Source organism: Salmo trutta, chromosome 1 (genome assembly GCF_901001165.1).
Source record: "Salmo trutta chromosome 1, fSalTru1.1, whole genome shotgun sequence".
Classification (NCBI taxonomy): domain Eukaryota; kingdom Metazoa; phylum Chordata; class Actinopteri; order Salmoniformes; family Salmonidae; genus Salmo; species Salmo trutta.
In genome coordinates this window covers 60,100,855-60,123,628 of record NC_042957.1, presented here as the reverse complement: position 1 = coordinate 60,123,628, position 22,774 = coordinate 60,100,855, and the positions used below count along the sequence as shown (strand labels likewise).

The window sequence follows — 22,774 nt, the reverse complement described above, 5'->3', positions numbered from 1 at the left end:
GACTTTATTTTCGTGGATCTGGGTGGATTGTAAGGAAAGTGCTGACTTCGAATGACGAAATGTATTCGCAAAGACTGATGGAGTGCAGGCGAGGCTTTCAGGTTTGTTACGCGATGGCCGCTCGTTTAACATTATTTTGTTTTAGGACATAAACAAATATTTCGTGAAATATTACGCTTTGTATGGTAACTACACAGCACCGGGAAAGTATCGACATTGTTTTAACTGAGCTATTGTGCCCACTGACAAAAACGGAGTTATCTTTTCAGTTTGGTACTCAGTGTTTTTCCCCGTTCGTCCTAGGCCTAGCTTCACTTGAGCGGCGGGTTGGTAGTTTCGGATGAAGCGGGCAAGCGGTTTGAAAGAGGCAGGTTCGGTTAGGCGAGTGAATGGCGTTTAGCAAGCTAACTTAGGTCGAACGTTGTACAGAAAAAGTATTTTGAATAACCACTTTCAAATGTATGAAACTTAACTAGCTAGTTGGGATTTGAATAGCTAGCTAGGTAACATGCTAACTTGTTAAATGAAACTGATTATGGTAGCATCTAACGCTAGCTACACATGCTAATCTAGTTTAGATATAGCTAGTTAGTCAAGGTGATCCGAAGTATATAACGTTACAATAAGCTACCTTAGTTATCTAAATCTTAACTAGTGGGTTGAAAATAGTGGAATCCTGTCAAAACACAGCTAGCTAGCGTGTGACGTTGTCATTGTTTTGACAGCAGCACCAGGCTGGAGCGAGTTTACAGTATGCCAGAGGTAGGTTACCATGACAAGAACTGACGTTTGAGGCTACATTGATGTGAGCTTTTTTTTATCAAAGAAGGTTTTCTAAAACATGGTTTGTTTAACCAAATACGAGTATGTAGCTAGCATCATGTATACTTGTGCCTGTTATGAGGATACAAAATTATGGTAACGTTAGTGACTAAACACTTAATTCAGTTGCATCTCCCACTTCACTCTTCCAGTTATAGCATGGATCCAGACAGTGAGCCGGATACACAACGAGCTCTCAGTTTGCAATGGAAGAGCTATAAGCTCGTCCAAGACCCAGCCATCCGGAGGGTTAACAACAAAATATACCGATATGATGGGGTGCATTTCAGTGTGCCGGTTGGTATTGTTTTTACGTAACTTTATTTTAATTTATTTTGGAGTAGGGTTGTTGTACATGTCCTGAATTGTAACATGAGCCTTTGACTTTTACTTGTCATCTCTCTAGGACTCGGGGTTCCCCCCAGTGGGAGATTTGCGGGACCCTCGACCTCGTAGAATCTGGTCCAGGCACACAGAGATGGCCCTGCCAGTGCCCAAGTTCAAAGTTAGAACCCTAACTAACTTGCTGACTCATCATACACTCACACCAGCCTCACTCTCTAAAAGCTGCACTGTAGCATGCTATCTCTAATTTACCTTATTTTGTTCCCAAAGCTGGATGAGTTCTACGTGGGCCCCATTCCCCTCAAGGAGGTGACCTTCGCTCGCCTCAATGACAACATCAAGGAACCCTTCCTGGCTGAGATGTGTGCAAAGTTTGGAGAGGTGGAGGAGATGGAGATATTGTTTCACCCCAAGACCCGTAAGCACCTGGGCCTGGCCCGCGTGCTCTTCACCAGCACCAGGGGGGCGAAGGACACTGTCAAACACCTGCACAACACCTCCGTCATGGGTAACATCATTCACGCTCAGCTGGACATCAAAGGTATGACATGGATTCATGGCTTAATATCTATGTGGTTTGATTTGATATAAAAATCTATTTTTGTATAAAAATAACTTCTATTGCAATTACTATTGAAGTAAAGAGGTGTTTTATGGAGACGTAATTGTTGTCACATTAGAATTTTGTGAAGATATTAGCTACATCCTTGTCTTATGGGTATGTTTGTGTGTATCTGCAGGCCAGCAGAGGCAGAAGTATTATGACCTGATAGTGAGTGGCTCCTACACGCCCCAGACTGTGCCCACAGGAGGCAAGGCCCTGACAGAGCGGTTCCAGCCCCCAGCGCCAACACAACCAGACACGGTACACTCACCAAGGGCTCATCACAACCATCCTACTAACATTTTCATGGAGGATTTACCTTTATGGCTTTCATAATTTTCTACTGTGTAATGTTTTTTACTTTCTCTGTCTAATTCTTCCATCTTCCTGTTCCTCTCTCTCTGTGCAGTCGTCAGATATCAGGCGGAGACTGTCCTCTGAGATAGCTGGCCTGGCTGCGGGCTTGGCTGCAGGGGTACCGGCTCTCACCCCTGGGAGCACCACCCCCTGCTCTGTGGACACAGGCTTCAGTGAGCAGCGTCTAGACACGACCCCCTCCTCCATGGGGGGGCCCTACACCCCAGGCTCCTCCGCTTCCTCGCAGGGAGGAGGAACGCCCTACACCCCTCGCTCTGTCTCACAGGACTCGGGCTACGCTGTTGCCAGGTCAGTATTGGGGAACAAACACCCTGCATAATAGCTCAGTTGTTCATTTATCCAAAAATGTGTTTGTCATTCCAAAAAGGTATACACATTTCTCTTTATTAGGATAGTAATAGTCAATGTGGTAACTTGTGTTATATATATATATATAAACCCTCTATGAACCCTCTTTCTCCTTTTGATTCTTAGACAAGTTGGATACAGTGCTGGCCCATTGACCAGTGGCTACCCTCCCCAGGACATGCTTCCCTCCTCCTCCTGCTCCTCCTCTACCGTCTCCTCCTCAGTCGGGGTATACAAAGCTCCCCGGTACTCGGAGGACCCCCATGCACCTCCTCAAGACCCCTACCAAAGGTGTCGCCCCACATACCCCCCTACTGGCCCTTTCCGTCCTAACGAGCCCCCTCTCTACCCCACATACCCAAACGCTGGAGGGGCTGGACAGCACATGGCACACCACCCTGCAATGCCTCCCCCACCTCCTGCACCCCAGTACGAGCAGCCCCCTCTGGCAGACCGGGACAGAGAGAGGGACCGAGAGCGGGACAGGGACTCAGGAGGGCGGTACGGTGCCGGTGGGATCGGCTCTAGAAGGTCATCTTACCAGGAGGCCAACTCTTCCTCCAAGTATTCCCACCACTCGCATCACTCAGAGAGGGAGAGGGGCTACAGACGGGACAGCCTGGGCTCCAGAGAACACGGCAGACACCGTAACCACCACTCACACAATCACAGCAGCAGCAGTAGTAGTAGTAGCAGCAGCAGCAGCCGGCGACGGAGCAGCCACGACCGAGACAGCAGGGAGAGGGACAGAGACAGCGACTACTCAAACAGCTCCGACCCCAGGTTCAACTCCAACTCCCACCGCTCCTCCTCCAACAGCCTGTCCCCGCCTCCATCTACCTACCCCTCCTACTCCTCCTCCAAAGACCAACCACCTCCCCACAACCCCTCTGTCTCCTCCCGCCTAGAGCCCTCCTCAGTATATCGTGCCCAGCCTAGTGGTGCTGGTTCTGGGGAGAGGGGGTCTGTGTCTGACAAGGACCCCCGATCCCACCACACCCCTCTGCCACCCCCTCCACCACCTCCCCTCCCCCCTGCCTCTGTGATAGCGGCGGCTGTAGCAGAGACGCTCAGTGCCCTTGACTTTGGCCAGGAGAGCCCAGTGAGAGAGGAGACGTGGACCAAGCCCAAACGCCGTCCCACTACCCCAACTCCCCCTCCTCAGCATCCCTCCACCCCTCCCTCTTCTCCACCCCACTCCTCCATCGCTTCCTCCTCCACTTCACCCTCCTCCACCTCCCTCCCACACCATCTCCCCTCCTCCACTTCCCTCTCCCCACCCCCCCAGCGAGACTCCTCCTCCCCGGAGCCAGATTCCACCAATGAGAGCCTGCCATTTGTCTACCACAGCAGCAGCTTAGACTCTCGTATTGAGATGCTCCTGAAAGAGCAGAAAGCTAAGTTCTCCTTCCTGCCCTCCGATGAAGATGAGGAAGAGGATAGGAAGGAAGAAAGGCAGAGAGAGAAGGTGGCAGCAGCAGGAGAGGGAGGAGCAGGGAAGGGAGGAGCAGCAGGTGAGGGCAGGAGCAATAAGCAGAGGGAGCAGGATGGGGAGAAAGACAGGCGGAGGAGACAAGGAGGAGATGGTGGAGGCCAGCAGAGGAGGAAAGGAGAGAGGGACAGAGACGGCCGTAGAGGGAGGAAGCAGAGAGAGGGGAGGAAGAGTCCCACTGTAGTAGCACAAGCTACCCCCTCCTCCTCCTCCACCTTCTCTCCCCGCGTCCCCACCACAGATGACCATACTAGTCTCCATGGAACAGGACCTCTGCAGGAGGAGACAGCCCAACCTGAGCCTATTGATCCAAGGACCAGACAAGGGGCACAGACACCCCCCTACAACGGAAAGAGTCAGGTAAGAACATCTTACTCTGTTAACCTCTCTAGGGGAGGTGGGACGAAATCGTCCCACACTATTCAACAGCCAGTGACAAATCAGAGCGGCAAATTTAAAACCACAAAATGTCATAATTCAAAGTTCTCAAACAAAGGACTATTTTACACCATTTTATAGATACACTTCTCCTGAATCGAACCACATTGTCCGATTTCCAAAAGGCTTTACAGCGAAAGCAGAACATTAGATTATGTTAGGAGAGTACATAGACACAAATAATCACACAGCCATTTTCCAAGCAAGCATATATGTCACATAAACCCAAACCACAGCTAAATGCAGCGCTAACCTTTGATGATCTTCATCAGATGACACTCCTAGGACATTATGTTATACAATACATGCATGTTTTGTTCAATCAAGTTCATATTTATATCAAAAAACAGCTTTTTACATTAGCATGTGATGTTCAGAACTAGCATACCCACTGAAAACTTCCGGTGAATTTACTAAATTACTCATGATAAACGTTGACAAAATACATAACAATTATTTTAAGAATTATAGATACAGAACTCCTTTATGCAAACGCTATGTCAGATTTTAAAATGTTTTGCACATTTTTGCAATATTCTGAGTACATAGCTCGGCCATCACAGGCTAGCTAATTTGACACCCACCAAGTTTGGGGCAACCTAAACTCAGAATTACTATTAGAAAAATTGGATTACCTTTGCTGTTCTTCGTCAGAATGCACTCCCAGGACTTCTACTTCAACAACAAATGTTGTTTTGGTTCCAAATAATCCATAGTTATATCCAAATACTGCCGTTTTGTTCGTGCGTTCAGGTCACTATCCGAAGGGTGACGCTCAAGCGCATTTCGTGACAAAAAATTCAAAATATTCCATTACCGTACTTAGAAGCATGTCAAACGCTGTTTAAAATCAATTTTTATGCTACTTTTCTTGTAAAATAGCGATAATATTCCAACCGGGCAACGTTGTATTCATTCAGAGAGAGAAAGAAAAACATGGAGAAGTCTTCTGAATGCTCATCTCAGTCTCACTGTCCCCAGGCTGACCACTTACAAACTCGGCTCCTATACTTTGCCCGGAGACAGCAGACACCCCATTCCACTTTCTGGTGGCTTTAGAGAGCCAATGGAAGCCTTAGAAAGTGTCACGTTACAGCACAGATGCTGTATTTTTCGGTAGAGATGCAACAGAAGGACAACAAATTGTCAGACAGGGCACTTCCTGTATGGAATCTTCTCAGATTTTGGCCTGCCATATGAGTTCTGTTATACTCACAGACAACATTCAAACAGTTTTAGAAACTTTAGGGTGTTTTCTATCCAAATTGACTAATTATATGCATATTCTAGTTTCTGGGCAGGAGTAGTAACCAGATTAAATCGGGTATGTTTTTTTATCCGGCCGTGAAAATACTGCCCCCTATACCACAACAGGTTAATAGAAATATTGTAGGAATCAGATTGTATGGAAACGTTGGTGTATTGTTAGCAGGGATTGTCAGTTGATGCAAAAGTGTGGGAAAATGGTGAATTCTCTCCTCTTTCCTTCCTGCAGTCATCCCCTCATTCCTCTGGGGAAGACATGGAGATCTCCGACGAGGATGAAGAACACACCATTACAGCAGTGACCACCCACCACGCCACTCCTTCCTCCGTCTCTTCTCCATCTTCATCCCAGGCCCCCCTGCCCTCCCAGACAGACCCCTCTGCCTCCCCCTCTGACCCCACACAGCACTTTGGCACGTCCATGCCTGCTCCACCCATCCCCTCTTACCCCCCTCACCTCCCTCCCCCGGGCTTTTCCCTGCAGCCCCCTCCACCCCCCTGCATTCCCCCACCGCTGGGCCACATGGAGCTGCACCCTGAGTACCCTCCTCCCATGCCCCCACATATGTATGACTATGCCAGCAGTATGGAGCTGATGAACCAGTACAGTGGCGGAGCCCCCATGTCCTTCCAGATGCAGACCCAGATGCTGAGTCGGCTGCACCAGCTGAGGATGTCCTCCTCTAATGGCACTGCTGCCCCTGGCGACGCCCCCCCTTCAGACTACTACCACTCCATGCCCCCTCCCCCACACTCCCACCACCCCTACATGGACCAAGAAGGGAGTGGCTACGACCAGGACCAGCACTACATGCCCCCCCACATGCCCTACGCCTACCCTGGCCCCTCTCAGATGCCCCACCACCACGCCATCCCCCCTCCACACACGGGCTGGGCCCCGCATGTCTTACCTGAACACTACGCGTACCACACCCCTCCGCCCTATGGGACAATGCCTCCTGTGGGGGGAGAGGCCCAGTACGGGGCGGTGGGGGACCCCCAAATGCCCCTGCTAACAGAGAACCCCCACGAGGCCACAGTGCAGCTGGTGCTGGCCACCCTCATCCAGGAGATGAAGAGCATCATGCAGAGGGACCTCAACCGCAAGATGGTGGAGAACATCGCCTTTGGAACCTTTGACGAGTGGTGGGAGCGCAAGGAGACCAAAGCCAAGGTAAGAGAGTGGAACAACATGTTCAGAAAGCACAGAAAAAACACCCCATACTACATACCTGCTTTGAGGAGTTTGTGAGGTAACTTTGGTCAACCCTTGAGTTCAACTCGGGATAACTGGTACCATGAAAGTGACTCACCCTTCAGCCAGGTACATTTCTATGTCAACGAATCCTTCAGAACTAACCTGCAGGCTAACTCAGGGCTAACTCCATTTATCCTGAATGAAGTGTCTGCCATGAGTTGAGGACCAAATAAATCAGATTCCCTCCCTCTCGTCAAGATTCCCTCCCTCCATCATCCCCCTCATTTTATTAATCAAATGTTTTTTTGTATGTTAAACATAAATGTTAAAATACCTATTGCATTACAATTAGTAATGACAGAATGCATTTGAAACTTGACACACAATAAACTTTTCTCTAGGAGTGGGGGAAAGGGGTTTGTGCATTGATAAGCACACCAAAGATGGCATTAACACCATGGCCTGCTGAATTTGCAAGATAACCTTTCTTGCAATTTGATTTTGGGACAAATGAAAATGTGTCCCTTACTCGCCCATGGATTTATGCTTCAGTATTGTCTCGATGAGTTTGTCGTTCGACATGCACGCGCAGTTACAAGCCTGCTAGAGTTAGCGGCTGGCGGACAAGCAATATCCACCGTTGTATTACGGATGAAGTCTGAGCTGCAATGTGAAGCTAACTGAAGCTGGCTAGCTTCAGAAAACCCTGGGTAGATCTAGCTTGCATCGTAGTATACCCATCTGGTCAATTTAAATGGGTTTCTGATGACCGTTTTTCAAGTTGTACATGGTTTACCTGTTATTGTTTTTAAAAATCCATTATTTGATTTGCCGTGATACCCATTGGCTTTTGTAAATCCACATCTGTCCTCCCTCCCCAGCCGTTCCAGACAATGGTTCGGGGTGTGGCTGCAGTGAGGGACGAGGACAAGAAGGAGGAGAACAAGGCCAGCAGCAAGCCTCGGGAGCCCCTCATGTCCCTGGTGGACTGGGCCAAGAGTGGAGGAATGGAAGGCTTCTCACTGAGAGGGGCGCTACGACTTCCCTCATTCAAGGTAAACAAGTACACAGAGGCAGCAGTTGGAACTCGGGAATTGTCAGTTACTCATGTACATACATTTTTGTACTGTGCATAGGAAATAGAGATGGATTAGTACTGTACATGTATAGACATTACACTAATACATGTTCATGAATAGACATTACTCCAATGTATCCATCCATTCACTTAGATTTTTTCCACCATAACTTAGCATGATATTAAGTCTGTATTGTGTCCAGGTGAAGAGGAAAGAACCTCTGGAGCTAGCAGAGGTAGGAGAGATGAAGAGACCCAAGACACCGCCAGAGGATGACGACGAAGGTGAGCTTTTCATCAATGACCCCCTCCTTTGGGAATCCCTTTGGGGATTGGTCACCGACCGTCTTTGTGTTTCCTATGTTGGCTCACCATCTCTCTCCTTCTCCCCCCAGACTCGTACCATGACAAGGGTCTAGAGGGAAGAATGGCAGATGGGGAGGGCCACAGGGCTGAGAGGGACAGCAGGCGGAGGAAGAAGAAGATGAGAAGTCGGAAACCTTGGGACCTGGACAGCGAAGGAGAAGAGACTTCTGACGGTTCTTCTTCAGATAAGGTGTGTCTGCAAGGTCTGCATGTGCAAGGGATAATTTAGCATGAAAGTAATGTTTCTCCACATAATAAAGTTTATCTTATCTCAAAAATGGAATAAATGGCTACAGAAACAATAATGCATGATTCTTATAATCAGTTGATGATTTCCACAAGCCGTACATACTGGCAGTGTTGTTGTATTTCCCCATAGAGCTGCCTAGATGGCAGCATTTCACTGTATGCCTCTTCATACTCTGCTGTACTTTGGCTTCATTGACTTGGATTGAACCTGAGACACTGTTGTATATTATCACAAACTGTGTCCTTCTGTTCCTCTCTGTAGGAGGATGAGGAGGAGGGAAGTGACAAGGGGTCTGAAGGTAAATCTAGCATTCTTCATATAATCCTTATTGAAGCCAATGTGCCCCCCTCACAGGCTTTCTTATCTACCTTTTCCATCATGCCATCTTATCTCTCACTTAATCTCTCACTTCATCTCACTTCTTTCTTCAGATGAGGCCTTGAGTGTGGACAGCGACGATGAGAGCCTCTCCTCATCCACAGAGAGTTCTTCCTCCTCAACATCATCATCATCCTCCTCTTCCTCTGAAGACGAGGATGAGGAGGAAGGAGAGCAGGCCGGCAGTGGACTGGACACCATGGATGAGTCTACGATGGACAGCACAGCTCTGGACACAGAGAAGGGGGATGACCGGTACGTTTTGAACAGTGTTCCTGTTTTTGAATATACCTGTTTACAGTGTCCAAAATGTTTTCTATATATTTCCTATGGAGTGTCTTTATTGAAACTTGCTCAATGTGTGTCTGGGTTGATACTGACCATTCCACTTGTTGTGCACTCCAGAGAAAAGTCTGCAGCTGCTGTTCCAAAAGCACTGCTCAGCGCCGAGATCAAAGCTGGTTAGTCACACATTTAGTTTCTCTGTTACGGATGTTCATTTCCATGGCAAGTGCCAATGTTGTTTTTCACCTGATTCATGATTCAAATATGTGCCCATCTCTCAGAAATTGCTGCCAGCAAGAAGGATTCATCAACACTCAGCTCAAACGCTCGTCCTCCAGCCCCCCGCCCCTCCTCCCCAATTGTCATTGTGCCTCCTCTCAAGAAGCGAAGGAAGACCGTCTCATTCTCTACCGGGGAGAGCAACTACAAACCCCACCTTCCAACGGTCCCCTTGTCCCCACTTCCCTCCACTGCCTCTCCTCTCTTCTCCCACATGAAATCTCACCTTCCAGACTCCATTTTCATCGCCTCCGCACCTGGAACCACCCCCTCCAAGACTCTCTCACTCCTCCCCTTTGCCTCCAAACCAGGTGAAGGCAATGCCCTCTCTCCCTCCCCTGTTCTCACTGTTCCCTCGCCTGTACGCCCCGAAGACTCTAAAAAGAGCCCTGTCCCTCTGGTGTCTCCCCCAATCACCCCCACCAAGTCCCCCAACAAACGGGGGGCCTCCCCCAAATCCCCTGCTCCAGTGTGGGTGTGTCGCACCGTGCAGAACCTCCCCCTGGACCACGCCTCCATGGTCAAGATGGCCTTCGAGGAGGCCCCGCCCCCTGTCACAAAGGGCCGGGGCAGGGGGCGCCCCAGGACTGTCAGCCTGTCGACTCCCACCCCTCCCCCCTCCATCCACACCCTCAGAGAGGAGGAGGAGGGACTGCAGAGGCTGAGACTCAGTGAGCAGCTGGGAGCATCCAGCCTGCTACAGCTGGGCTCGGCCCCCACGGCTGATCTGTCTGTCCTGGCTGATGTGGCCCTGAAGCTGGACCCAGACGCTGGAGACTCAGAGGAGACGGAGACGTCAGACGAGGCGGAGGAGCAGAAGATGGAGGAGGAGATGCTCCTCTCTCCCAAAGCCCTCCCCCTGGTTATGGACCCACAGGGCCTGTCTGCCCTGCAGGAGCACAACTATTCCAAAGCCCCCTTCCACCTCATCCCTGCCCAAAAGAGGAGTGTCTCCAAACAGGAGCCTGGGGCGCTCCTCCCTGCAGACTTCAACCATCACGCCATCTCTGGGGTGCTGGAGGCACCTGAGGAGGTTATAGGGGAACCCCTGCCCTCTAGGGACAGACACCAGGCTGAGTATCTGTCTGGCATGGGGCTGCTGTGTGAAGATGGAGACATGGCCAAGGCCTCTGTGCTGACACCTCTCACCCCATCAGCCAAGAGGAAGGGAATGGCGTCGAGGGGCAGCGAACTGGAGGAGATGGGGAAAGAGAAGAACAAGAAGAGGAGGAGGAAGGAGAAGGAAAATCTGGAGTTGCAGGAAACGAAAAAGCAGAAGGAACATCAGACCAAGAAACAGAAGAGGAAACTAGAGGTGTGAGGTTTTGTGGGTTTGTGCTTGAGTCAAGAGTCACAACTAAGAAGTGTTGAGCATGGTGTGTCAACAACATGTAAAGATAGGGTATTGCTCAACCACAGCTTGAAATTGTCATGTAAATATATATTAATAATGTCAAATAAATTAGTCTAATCTAGAAAGTCCCATCCTATGGCCTGTATTGACCAGTATTTAAGAACCTGTTACAGGCTAATTTTAGTTCCTGAGTTGACATCTCCCACTCTCTCCTTGTTCCTGTCTCTTCCACTCTGTCCCTCTTCCTGTTCCTGTCAGGAGGTGGACCTGGAGGAGGATGTGGACGTGGAGCAGCTGGAGCCGGGTGAGCTGTCTAACACGGAGGAAGAGGAAGAGTGGGACGATGTGAGGAAGAGCGAGCGCCTCTTCCTCCAGGAGGCCGGGTTGACGTCGTCGCAGCGTTGGCCCAAGCCCATCCCTGCCCCGGAGCCCGTCACGTTTGACCAACGCAGCGAGTTTGAGCAGATGACCATCCTGTACGACATCTGGAACTCTGGTCTAGACATGGAGGACATGACGCTGCTGAAGACGACCTACGAGAAGCTGCTGCAGGACGACCACAGCACCGACTGGCTCAACGACACACACTGGGTCCACCACACTGATATCCTTTACTACTGGCAGGGCAGGGGGTTTGGAACGAGGGTTAGAAGCCCTGCTTGTGGTTTAGGATCTTCCATGTGTTGATGCCTCTTATGAACAGTTGAGCTGTGTTTTAAGTAATGTACCGGTATGTGGAAGTCAGTGGAGGCTTCTGAGGGGAGGACGGCTCATAATAATGACTTGAGCGGCGCAAATGGAATGGTATCAAACAACTGGAAACCATGTGATTGATGTATTTGATACCATTCCGCTCCAGCCATTACCACAAGCCCTTCCTCCCCAATTAAGGTGCCACCAACCTCCTGTGGTGGAAGTAGATGAAATGGTGTGTAAGGATGCATGTGTATTTAGATGGACTGGTGTGTGTTCAACAGTAACTGTTGTTAGCCTTAACGTGTGGCCTGCACTTACCAACATCCCCAACCCGCGGCGTAAGAAGAAGAGTGCAGACGGGCAGCTGCGGGAGCACGTGACAGGCTGTGCCAGGAGCGAGGGCTACTACGCCATCAGCAGGAAGGAGAAGGATGTCTACCTGGATCTGGAACTGCCTGAGCAGGCCCTACTGGAGGCTGCTGACTACGACGCCTCGGTACGCACACCTCTTTACCATCTCTCTCCTTTTTATACTATATATAGTCTCTGGCTTTTCATACAATGGTGTCATGTTGTTGCCTGTCATAGGCTCTGTGGTCGCAGGTTTTGTTCCAATATGATTGATGACCTTTGGTCATTGAATACAGGGAAGTTGGTGAACAAGTACTGTATTTGTTATTTTAGCATATGCTTCACAATGCTGTAGGAAGTCCCGCGGAGTTTGTCATGCATATCTATTCAACAGCTTTGCTGTGTCTGCTCGAGGCAATGAAAATGAACTCACTTAACCCCAGATGAACTATTTTATTGGGCGTTTAGGGGAAAGTGCCTCTGGCTCAGTATTTAGCTCAAGGCCATGTGATGGTGTGTGTCACCGTGTGTGTGTGTCACTGACCCAATGTAACTCCTTCTGTCCTCCCCCTCAGGGCTCAAACCGGCTGCTGTCAGAGAGACGGTCGGAGCAGCGCCGCCTCCTCAGTGCCATAGGCATCCCTGCAGTCATGGACTCTGACCTGCTCAAACTCAATCAGCTCAAGGTACACAACAGCAGCCTGGAACTGTGTGTACCACTGATATTATGTAACTGCTGTGTTACCTCTGCTCTACAACCACCATGTCATTTCCCATGGGTTTCATTCTGAGAACTCACTTCTGTTACTGTGTAATGAAGACCTTGACCTTTTAAACCCATGCCAGTGTGTTGATAATGAGACTGATCCAGGACTATGGTGAAATCTAGAGAAAAGGCTGATATTGCATTCAATCCGGTTGTCTAGACAAAGCTTGATGATGAGTTGGTTATTTTAATCAGTTGTGTAGTGCTGGGGGGGGGGGGGGGGCTGGACTGAGTTTGTGAAACCCTGGACTAGAGTAACTAAATGATTATTGCACCACTATGGCACTAACTCTTGCTTCCTTCCTCAGTTCCGTAAGAAGAAGCTTCGGTTTGGCCGCAGTAGGATCCATGAATGGGGCCTGTTCACCATGGAACCCATTGCTGCTGACGAGATGGTCATTGAGTATGTGGGCCAGAATATCAGACAGGTACTGGTCATTGTACTGCTTGAGGAGTGTATGTGTGTAGGGCCATATTGTAGTCTGTACTTCATTCATCCGTAGTGTGGTAGCATTAGCAAACATTAGTGTTTGTCTTTCCTGGGTGTTCAGCTGGCATCATTGTTTGACTGTTTGTGCCCGTTTCTTTGCCAGATGGTGGCTGACAACAGAGAGAAGCGTTATGCCCAGCAGGGCATTGGGAGCAGCTACCTGTTCAGAGTGGACCACGACACCATCATTGATGCTACCAAGTTAGGCAACCTGGCACGCTTCATCAACCACTGCTGCACTGTGAGTCAGCCTATACCTGCACAAGCAAAACAATACAGGATATAACAACTGAGTGAAGCAACATGAAGACTAAATAGAAATACACACATTTCCATCATAGATATTTTGTGACTCTGATACACACACAATGTTCACAGTAACATTGACTGGTAAGATCCTCTTAAGTCGTTTTTGTTTTCTTTGAATTACCCATAACTGGTCTCCATCCTCTTCCTTCCCCAGCCTAACTGCTATGCAAAGGTGATCACCATAGAATCCCAGAAGAAGATCGTGATCTACTCCAAGCAGGCCATTGGCATGAATGAAGAGATTACCTACGACTACAAGTTCCCTCTAGAGGAAAATAAGATTCCCTGTCTGTGTGGAACAGAGAACTGCCGTGGGACGCTCAACTAGATACCACAGCATGACCACTGTCACACTGAGGTGTGGCAGTACCCCGTTTCAGTCCCTCCTGTCCCCCCTCCACAACCCCCGACTATAACCAAGAACAAAGCCACACCCACCACCAACAGCCCCCCTCCTGACCCCAAAGCCCACCTGCTCCTCCAGACTGTCAAACAGTTGTCTGTACCATATCCAGAAAACAGAGAGAGACATGCAACGTTTGCACTGTTCACACGCTTTAATTTACCTGGGGTTATGGTTTATTATCTTAGGGGCTGTGAGACTCTCCTTCTCAGGGGTGTGATTAATTATTGGGCCCCCTCTCCTGTACCCCAAACCCCTGAAATGCAGCATTAGTCTCTGCTGTAGCAGGATTTAATAACTTAGGACCACTTGTTCCCGTTCGGTCAAGGGTGGACATTTTTTCCCCCCTGCCAACAGCCTTTCCTTGGAATAGAGAATGCAACCGTAACCTATCAGAACTGGTTTTGTGTGTCTTGTCTGCCTCCGCACAGCTGGGGAGTGGTCCAGAAGCTCCTGCTAACCCAAACCCTCTGCCCACACACACCGATCCGCACGTAGACGCACAGGATTTACAAACATATTCAGGGTTTAAGGCGCTCGTTCGCAGCGCAGTTTTAGTTACACACTCTAATCCATTGGGACTTCAGTTATGCAAGATTTCCAAAAATGAAGATTGTTTGAGCTTTGTCATTTTATAGTATTGCATATTCTTATTACTATTGTTGTTCTGATTTAGTTGCGTGAGCTGTAGGTGGGTGCGTGACTCTCCCCTCACCAGTTTGTTTGGATGAGAGACCATAGACTTAAATATTTGTTTTTCACCATGCTACATAACAAATCATTTGTAGATCAAAGTGTGTGGCGTCACATCAGTTTATCTTTAAAGCTTAAGATGGCTGCTGAGTTTTAGTCTGCAGGTTTATCTCAATTTGGAATGCTTTGTTTGTTCCTTTTACGTTACCCTTTCCCCATTGTGATGTTGTCCCTCACGTTAGGAAGCAGAGAAAGGACCTGACCCGTGTGTGTTTTAAGAGAATGTATTCTTACGGGAGCGAGTAAGTTTTTAGTCCTGTTGTGTGAATGTGCTCTCACTGTCAATTAGTTTTGTGCTATTGAACAACCTGCAAATGTCAGGTTGTCTGCGCTTTTTGTATGACATGGTCAAGGCACACTGTCAGGAAAACTGTTTCTATGAAATCTCCCTTATTTGGCAAACCATTACAGACAAATCTGTTAAAAAAATGTTTTTAATTTAAATGTAATCTTTATTTAACTAGGCAAGTCGGTTCAGAACAAATTCTTATTTACAACGATGGCCTACCCGGATGACGCTGGGCCAATTGTGCGCCACCCTATGGGACTCCCAATTACGGCCTGTAATCAAACCAGGGACTGTAGTGACGCCTCTTGCACTGAGATACAGTGCATTAGACGGCTGCGCCACTCGGGAGCCCGAACATAACTGCCCCATTGACCCCTATACAAGTGTTGAGGTCTGTGTATGTTGGACTTTGTCATTGAGTGTGTGTTCTGAATGGTTTTAAAGGGTGAACTTGTGTGTAGATCAGATCTGGTAAATTTAGGTTCTAGTTAAGTTAATCTAGTTAAGTCGATCTCGAGGGGTCATTTTAAACTGTTATCCATTCTCTCTCAACTCAAGCAGTCGCTGTCCCAAGTGTTAATCTTTGATTTAGATGTTTTAAATGTCACAAGGCCCCTCTGTGTTCTGTCCCTTCCACAGCAGAAAAGTTATCTATATTTCTTGTTGCAACAGGCGCTTTTCAGTACAAACCAACCCTCTAACTTTAAAATAAAAAGATGGAAAAAAAGTTCTGACAAATGTACATATTGTAGAGGTGTTTGTTTCTCGTAGAAACACACTGGTTCCAGTCTGTAAATACGTTGTTCCTTTCCTACTTCCCATGAGGAAAACTGTACATACCTTCCATTGTTCTTTTGTTTTTCCTTTTCATTTGATTTTAATATTATTTGCAATATTTCTCTTGTATTAATGCGTTAAACTCTTTTATTAATGGTGCATTAAAATATTTTTTAAAAAAGTGAAAGCTTTGTTTTTTTCAAAGCCTTGGTTGAGTGTCTGGATTTTCCCCTAGCCCCTGGGTTGTCTTGGTGTTATATTCACTCTGGCTATCTAATGCGATTTCAGAGCACTCTCGTCCAAGTGTGCCAGAGTGCAGAATTTACGAAAGCGCAACAACGGTTGAATGTGTCAGTAAACGTAGGCAAAAAAGTTAACGTTCCTAGAGAATGAGTTGAAGAAAATGCAATCCCAAATAATGAGCTGTGTGAGAATGTACTCTCGCAGGTGGAATCTGAAAATCCAAGGTGTAAAAGAGGTAGAGGGAGAGGATATTAGGGAAACAGTCATTAATATCCTGGGAAAGGTGTCTCCGTGCATCAAAGAGACGTGATTGATGTGGTACATCGACTTGGGAAACAAAGATCTGATGGACCCCCTCGTAATAGCTTGTGCTTAGCGATGCGCCATTACAGGGACATCATCTGGAGAATGGCCAAGGGGAACAAGTTTCTGGACGAGAAGAAGCTCCGCATCAAAGAAGCTCTGAACCCGCAGGATCAGGCTGCCAGGGAGAAACTGTGGCCTCTTATACAGAAGGCACGACAAGAGGGAAAGAAGGCTGGGTTCAAGGGCCCACACGCGTTTATCGAATGAAGAATGATTACTGGGTAACTCCGTTGACATTAACCAAACTGGAACTGTGAGTACTGCCAAGAATACAGTTAATGTACTACCACGAATAAATGTAATGTTCGAACTACAACTGATGAACACTTGCCAACTAAAAATGTGTATGGCTTAACCATTTCTAACAAAGAAATCAAAATTTCCCAACTGGCTGATGATACTACTCTTTTCTTAAGAGACAAAGACCAGGTTGCCCATGCCCTTAATGCTATCACTACATTCTCTATTGCATCTGGATTAAAACTGAATGTTTCTTAATGTGAAATCTTATGTTTATTTGACTCTGATAAAGAAATAGAAAATATTCCTGTAAAGGACTGTGTTAAATATTTAGGAATACATCTGTCAAAAAAACACTTAGTCAGACATTTGAATTTCTGACTAAGAAAGCCAAAAATATATTTAATTATTGACTACAAAGAGAGAGTACTTCTGTCCAAGGCAGAGGGACTGTCTCGTTTTGTGTACTCATTATCTTTGTGTAAATCCTGCTACTTGTAAAGAGATCAATAAGACCTTTCTTGACTTCATCTGGAAAAATAAGTCTCAAACTAAAAAAAGTCAGTCCTTTCTAATAAAAGAGTTTTAGGAGGTCTGGTGGTGTTGGACTTGGTTGACAAACACTTTCAAGATCAACTGGTTGAAAAGATGTTTGATCAATACTGATTCAATATGGTATTAAATTCCAAATAATGTGTTTAATAAGTTGGGAGGTCTTCAATTTTTACTGAAATGTAATTATATTCCTGTAAAATTACCTGCTAAATTGGCTAGGTTTCACCAACAAGCTTTAATGGCCTGGAAAATATGTTTCCTGCACAATTTTTCCCTACATAAAGCTCTTTTGTTGAATAATTCAGACATAACTGTAAGGAATAAGTCATTGTTCTACCCCAGCTGGCATGAGAGGAATATTGACTTTTTTCTTGATGTTTTCGACCACAAGGGCAATATTCTCACATATGAACAATTTATAACATTGAAAGAGTTTCCAATACCTTTCAGAGAGTTTATTTCTGTGATCAAAGCTGTTCCCAGTGGTCTAACTACACTAATGAAAACTCATCTTAGCTTTGGTAATGATCACAAAGTTTATCCAGAACTCAGATTGGAATGTGTGGACAAATTCTCCATTCACAAAACCAATTTACACTGAGAGGAACATTTTCTGGAACATGCTTATTCCTGACATTGTCTGGAAAAATGCATGGTTAAGGCCTTACAAATATTGTATACCAAACAAAGTTAAGGAAGTGCACTTCAAAATTTTACATAAGATATATCCATGTAATTCTATGATATCCACATTTGTGGCTATTGATGATATCTGCGTTTTCTGTGAAAAAGGTTAGAATCTGTCTCACTTGTTCTTTGAATGTAAATTTGGGTCAGAATTTTGGGAAAACCTTGCAAAATACTTATTTACCATTATGAACACTACCCATGTTTTTGACATGAAAGAAATATGTTACCATTGCAATGATAACAAGACCATTGAAATTGTGATTTTGTTTATTCTTGTTGCCAAATATTTTATACACAAACAAAAATTCCTAAATTCTATACCAAAATTACACTTTTTTTTATTGAATTTAACTATTTTATTAAAACATTAACCCTAGTGAATAATAACAAGAATAACATTTTCCTAAATCATTACATTAAGATTTTTTTCAGAGTGATTACAATTGCACTAGAATTGTTTATTTTTGTATATGTTTTGTTTGTTTTAGTATTTTCTCGTTAATACCTGCGTTCTGTTGGGTTAGGGTTAGTTCTGCATTGGGTTAGGGTTAGTTCTGTGTGGTGCATACGTTCGATTTATCGAACGTATGCGTCAAATTGTATGCGCAGACTTGACAGAAAGTAGCAAAATGTGAATGTTGAATTTTTGTTGCACACATATCCAGGAAAAAAAAGTGGGATTACATAATAAAAACGGTTTGACTGGAGAATTTCTTTACATTTTTTATTGATTTATTTGCCAAGTATATTATTTATTCGATGACATCCACAAATGAATTGTGAGAGCCTATAATATAATTTCCCTCCAAAATGCAGCTTTGGAGCGAAATGCATAATAAATACCTGGGACCTGTTCCCCACATCTTCGTCGGCGACGAGGCCTTCCCTTTAAGACCCAACCTCATGAGGCCCTACGCTGGACGCCAGCTGTCATTGCCAAAGCCTGTAAGGATCTTTAACAAACGACTGTCCAGGGCAAGGTTAGTTGTTGAATGTGCCTTTGGGATTCTGGCAGCCCGGTGGAGAATGTATCGGAGAGTGCTTGGTCTCAGCCCCTCAAATGTCGATGCCTGCGTGAAGGCCACGTGTTCTCCACAACTACCTGCGGAGGTCATTCCAGGAGCCGCTAAGGATGGAAATGGGCACGCCAAATAGTCACCTACCTGATGTCACCAGGGCAGGTGCCAACAACGCCCCCAGACAGGCACTCCAGGTGAGGGAGAAGCTGACCACCTACTTCTCATCGCCAGCAGGTGAAGTTCCATGGCAGTATGCCGTGGAGTGAAACAGCTCTTTGAAGAGCCCAATAACATTTACATTACATTTAAGTCATTTAGCAGACGCTCTTATCCAGAGCGACTTACAAATTGGGGCATTCACCTTATGATATCCAGTGGAACAACCACTTTACAATAGTGCATCTAAATCTTTTAAGGGGGGGGTTAGAAGGATTACTTTATCCTATCCCAGGTATTCCTTAAAGAGGTGGTGTTTCAGGTGTCTCCGGAAGGTGGTGATTGACTCCGCTGTCCTGGCGTCGTGAGGGAGCTTGTTCCACCATTGGGATGCCAGAGCAGCGAACAGTTTGGACTGGGCTGAGCGGGAACCGTGCTTCCTCAGAGGTAGGGGGGCCAGCAGGCCAGAGGTGGATGAACGCAGTGCCCTTGTTTGGGTGTAGGGACTGATCAGAGCCTGAAGGTACGGAGGTGCCGTTCCCCTCACAGCTCCGTAGGCAAGCACCATGGTCTTGTAGCGGATGCGAGCTTCAACTGGAAGCCAGTGGAGAGAGCGGAGGAGCGGGGTGACGTGAGAGAACTTGGGAAGGTTGAACACCAGACGGGCTGCGGCGTTCTGGATGAGTTGTAGGGGTTTAATGGCACAGGCAGGGAGCCCAGCCAACAGCGAGTTGCAGTAATCCAGACGGGAGATGACAAGTGCCTGGATTAGGACCTGCGCCGCTTCCTGTGTGAGGCAGGGTCGTACTCTGCGAATGTTGTAGAGCATGAACCTACAGGATCGGGTCACCGCCTTGATGTTAGTGGAGAACGACAGGGTGTTGTCCAGGATCACGCCAAGGTTCTTAGCACTCTGGGATTAGGACACAAGGGAGTTGTCAACCGTGATGGCGAGATCATGGAACGGGCAGTCCTTCCCCGGGAGGAAGAGCAGCTCCGTCTTGCCGAGGTTCAGCTTGAGGTGGTGATCCGTCATCCACACTGATATGTCTGCCAGACATGCAGAGATGCGATTCGCCGCCTGGTTATCAGAAGGGGGAAAGGAGAAGATTAATTGTGTGTCGTCTGCATAGCAATGATAGGAATAACATAATAATAAAATAACACAAAGGTTATTTTAAGAACCATCCACCGTTGTCCATAAAATATACTTTTTTCCCCAGATGACTTTATGTATCATTGTCTCTCTTCATTTGGAAGCTATATTTAAGTGACATTTGGGGGTAAAGACCACACCTTAAAACCCCTTCCCTCTCTCATTAACGTCAGTATTATACACACCTGGCATGGTACATCAGGTGAGCAGGAGCACTAATAAAGGTTATACGACATACAGTTAGTATGATAACTAAGGGAAAGGGTAACCTAGGGTCCATACAAATAGTACAGTTTACCACCATGTTCACTGGCCTGACAAAATACAGGTGGGAAAAAAACGAATTAGGAAGAGAATGTGTTTTTACTTTCATCTTGTCTTAGATCTGCGAAGGTGTAGGGAAGAAATGAGCAGATTAAGTCTAAATGGGATATTAATAAACAACTGACTATGAAAACATAATTTAATAAGTATTCAAGTACAGAAAAGAACATGACAGGTATGTGTGTTGTAAAAAATGTTTAAAAAAAATACAACTATTGAAAGAGGTGTGTGTGCGTGTAAACATTTAAAAAAGAGCATCTGTGAATTCTTCGGTGTATGAGTTTCAATTCTGTCAATTCAGAAATCTATGTAACACTAATAATGAATGCTATCCCGAGACTTTATAAACAAATGACTTTATGAATTGACTGAATTTAAACGGAACGGAAGTGTGTGAAAAGAAAGGTACAATGAGGGAGGTCAAAAACAACAACCAGACAACTCCTCTCCTCTTCCTGTCCTTCCTGTGAGCTGGTCGGCTAAATGGACTCCATCTCTGGAAGGGAAGAGAAAAACAACACATACAAGCTTAACATAAAAGAAAACCATAAAAGGTGAGATTTATGTTAACTAAATACTGCTTGTATAGTGTAGTTAGAGGCATAAATATTGGAACAGTGCAGTAAAGTTGGTAATACTTACTGTTTACTCATGGAATTTGTATTTCAGAGATAAAGATGAATATGACAGGAAAATATTTACAGTAAACTGTTGTTTTGGGATATTTTCTAACCTAGAAACAACAGCTGTACATTTGCCTCATTAATACTTTGATCTGAAATACCAATTAGCCTACATGAGTATACTGTAAAGAATTACCTACTTCACTGTTGCAACACTTATGACACTACCTGTGATGTGGAGAAGAAAAAAAACGTACCATTGAACTCGGCTTCGAAAAGCAGCTGATACATTTTAACTTTGACTGCTGCTTTTCTTTGCTGAGGCAGCCTCTTCAGGGTTGGCACCAGGCTCATGGCAAAGAGGGTCTCTTCATCCTCCTTCCTGTGAGCATCAGGTTGGGCTGCATCCCTCTCGACGGCTTGGAGGAGCCTCTGCTGAAATTAGTTGAGTGGATCTGCAACCTTCGATGACGCCTGGTGTGACGTTGTTCCTCTTCGTTTCTCTCTCTGTTTGTCTCCACGGCCACATCCTGTTCAACGAGGTCCTCAGTGGTCACTTCCGTGAGGTTCATAATAATCTCAGGTGGTCCTAGATCCAGAAGTGCTTCCTCCATTTCATCGTCTTCCATGGCTGCACCGGTGGTGGTCATACTTGTGGATGATGTAGACATTGTAGAGGGTCTCGCTGCACCGGTGGAGGCGATGGTCGCACTTGTAGGTGACATTGAGGGTCTTGATGCACTGGTGGCGACAACACTTGTGGATGACGTAGTAGAGGGTCTGGCTGTAAAATTGCCACTCGTTGCCCTAGGCACAATAAATGGATCCAGAAAAGAAAGAATGTGGCAGAAGCGCCAAGGCTGCTGGCCTGAAGCTGCTGACCCAGACCTCTTCTTCCCTTTCTCTGCCCTTCTCTCTCTCTGATATCTGTCCCTGAGTCCAATCCACTTCCTCCTACAGTCTTCTTCTACATAGACATGATAAGCCAAACCATTACCTTGCATTACTATAGTTATTAGATAGCTATCATAGACATGTCACCTACTGTACACATAGACACACACACGGTTATCTGACCAAATTATCAGGGGTACAGTAGTATCTACCATTTCTATGACTATTTATGACATACACACTCACACTCTTTCAAACATGACTATTTGGTAAAGTTATCAGGGGTAGTAACTAGCATAATTTATTTGACTATTTCTTTCACACACACACACACACCTCATTGGCTAGGTTAGCTAGCTAGCTAACTAGCCACATCTAGCACATGCTCACTACTAAACTGACCTGGCAATCCTACTATCGTGGACACTTGTCTCCAAGCAGCATTTTTTGTGTTTATGTCCCTGTAGCTGTCAGCAGTTGTGTCAAAAAGACACGGTTTTGAGGATACTGCGAAAATGATTCTCTCCTCCATGTGTACAACCGCATGCGACCATCTGCAAAAGGTACCTGCATCAGTATAGTTGCCTAGCTGCGCAAAATGTTATGTAGCAGTGATGCAATGACGCAGTGATGCAAGACGCAGTCGGTGTGTTCGACACGTTCAGGCTAGTTTGAAAATATACAAGTTATGACAACGTAATAATTGCATGCGGCAGCGTTCGGAATAAAAAAAAAAAAAATTGGACTAGCGCATTGTTGCAAAGAGTTATGGGATATTAGATTTCCGTTTTCT

The 22,774-nt window shown here is 46.3% G+C and overlaps 1 protein-coding gene and 2 long non-coding RNA genes across 5 annotated transcripts; 2 read left to right on the top strand and 1 right to left on the bottom strand.

The window, feature by feature from the left end:
• LOC115203755 (histone-lysine N-methyltransferase SETD1A) lies at positions 1-15,073 on the top strand. 3 transcript variants are annotated; one of them, XM_029768734.1, is made up of 21 exons: positions 1-101; positions 975-1,119; positions 1,229-1,327; positions 1,438-1,708; positions 1,908-2,032; positions 2,181-2,437; positions 2,624-4,349; positions 5,923-6,867; positions 7,773-7,946; positions 8,173-8,254; positions 8,365-8,525; positions 8,847-8,883; positions 9,017-9,218; positions 9,369-9,424; positions 9,530-10,842; positions 11,143-11,485; positions 11,892-12,073; positions 12,504-12,614; positions 13,003-13,122; positions 13,288-13,425; positions 13,648-15,073. In XM_029768734.1, exons 2-21 carry the CDS (start codon positions 982-984, stop codon positions 13,819-13,821), a joined length of 6,654 nt encoding a protein of 2,217 aa, XP_029624594.1. In that variant the 5' UTR covers positions 1-101; positions 975-981; the 3' UTR covers positions 13,822-15,073. The 3 variants fall into 3 exon arrangements, with proteins under 3 accessions (XP_029624594.1, XP_029624576.1, XP_029624584.1); XM_029768716.1 differs by having other exon boundaries at positions 11,140-11,485; XM_029768724.1 differs by lacking the exon at positions 1-101 and adding an exon at positions 118-762 and having other exon boundaries at positions 11,140-11,485.
• Positions 15,074-20,192: 5,119 nt separating this feature from the next.
• Positions 20,193-21,507, bottom strand: LOC115203780 (uncharacterized). Its single transcript, XR_003880250.1, has 2 exons — positions 21,345-21,507; positions 20,193-20,960 (listed from the first exon to the last, which is right to left on the bottom strand). It is a non-coding gene; the product is annotated as an uncharacterized LOC115203780 (long non-coding RNA).
• On the top strand, positions 20,931-21,916 carry LOC115203785 (uncharacterized). Its single transcript, XR_003880254.1, has 2 exons — positions 20,931-21,018; positions 21,415-21,916. It is a non-coding gene; the product is annotated as an uncharacterized LOC115203785 (long non-coding RNA).
• Positions 21,917-22,774: the final 858 nt, after the last annotated feature.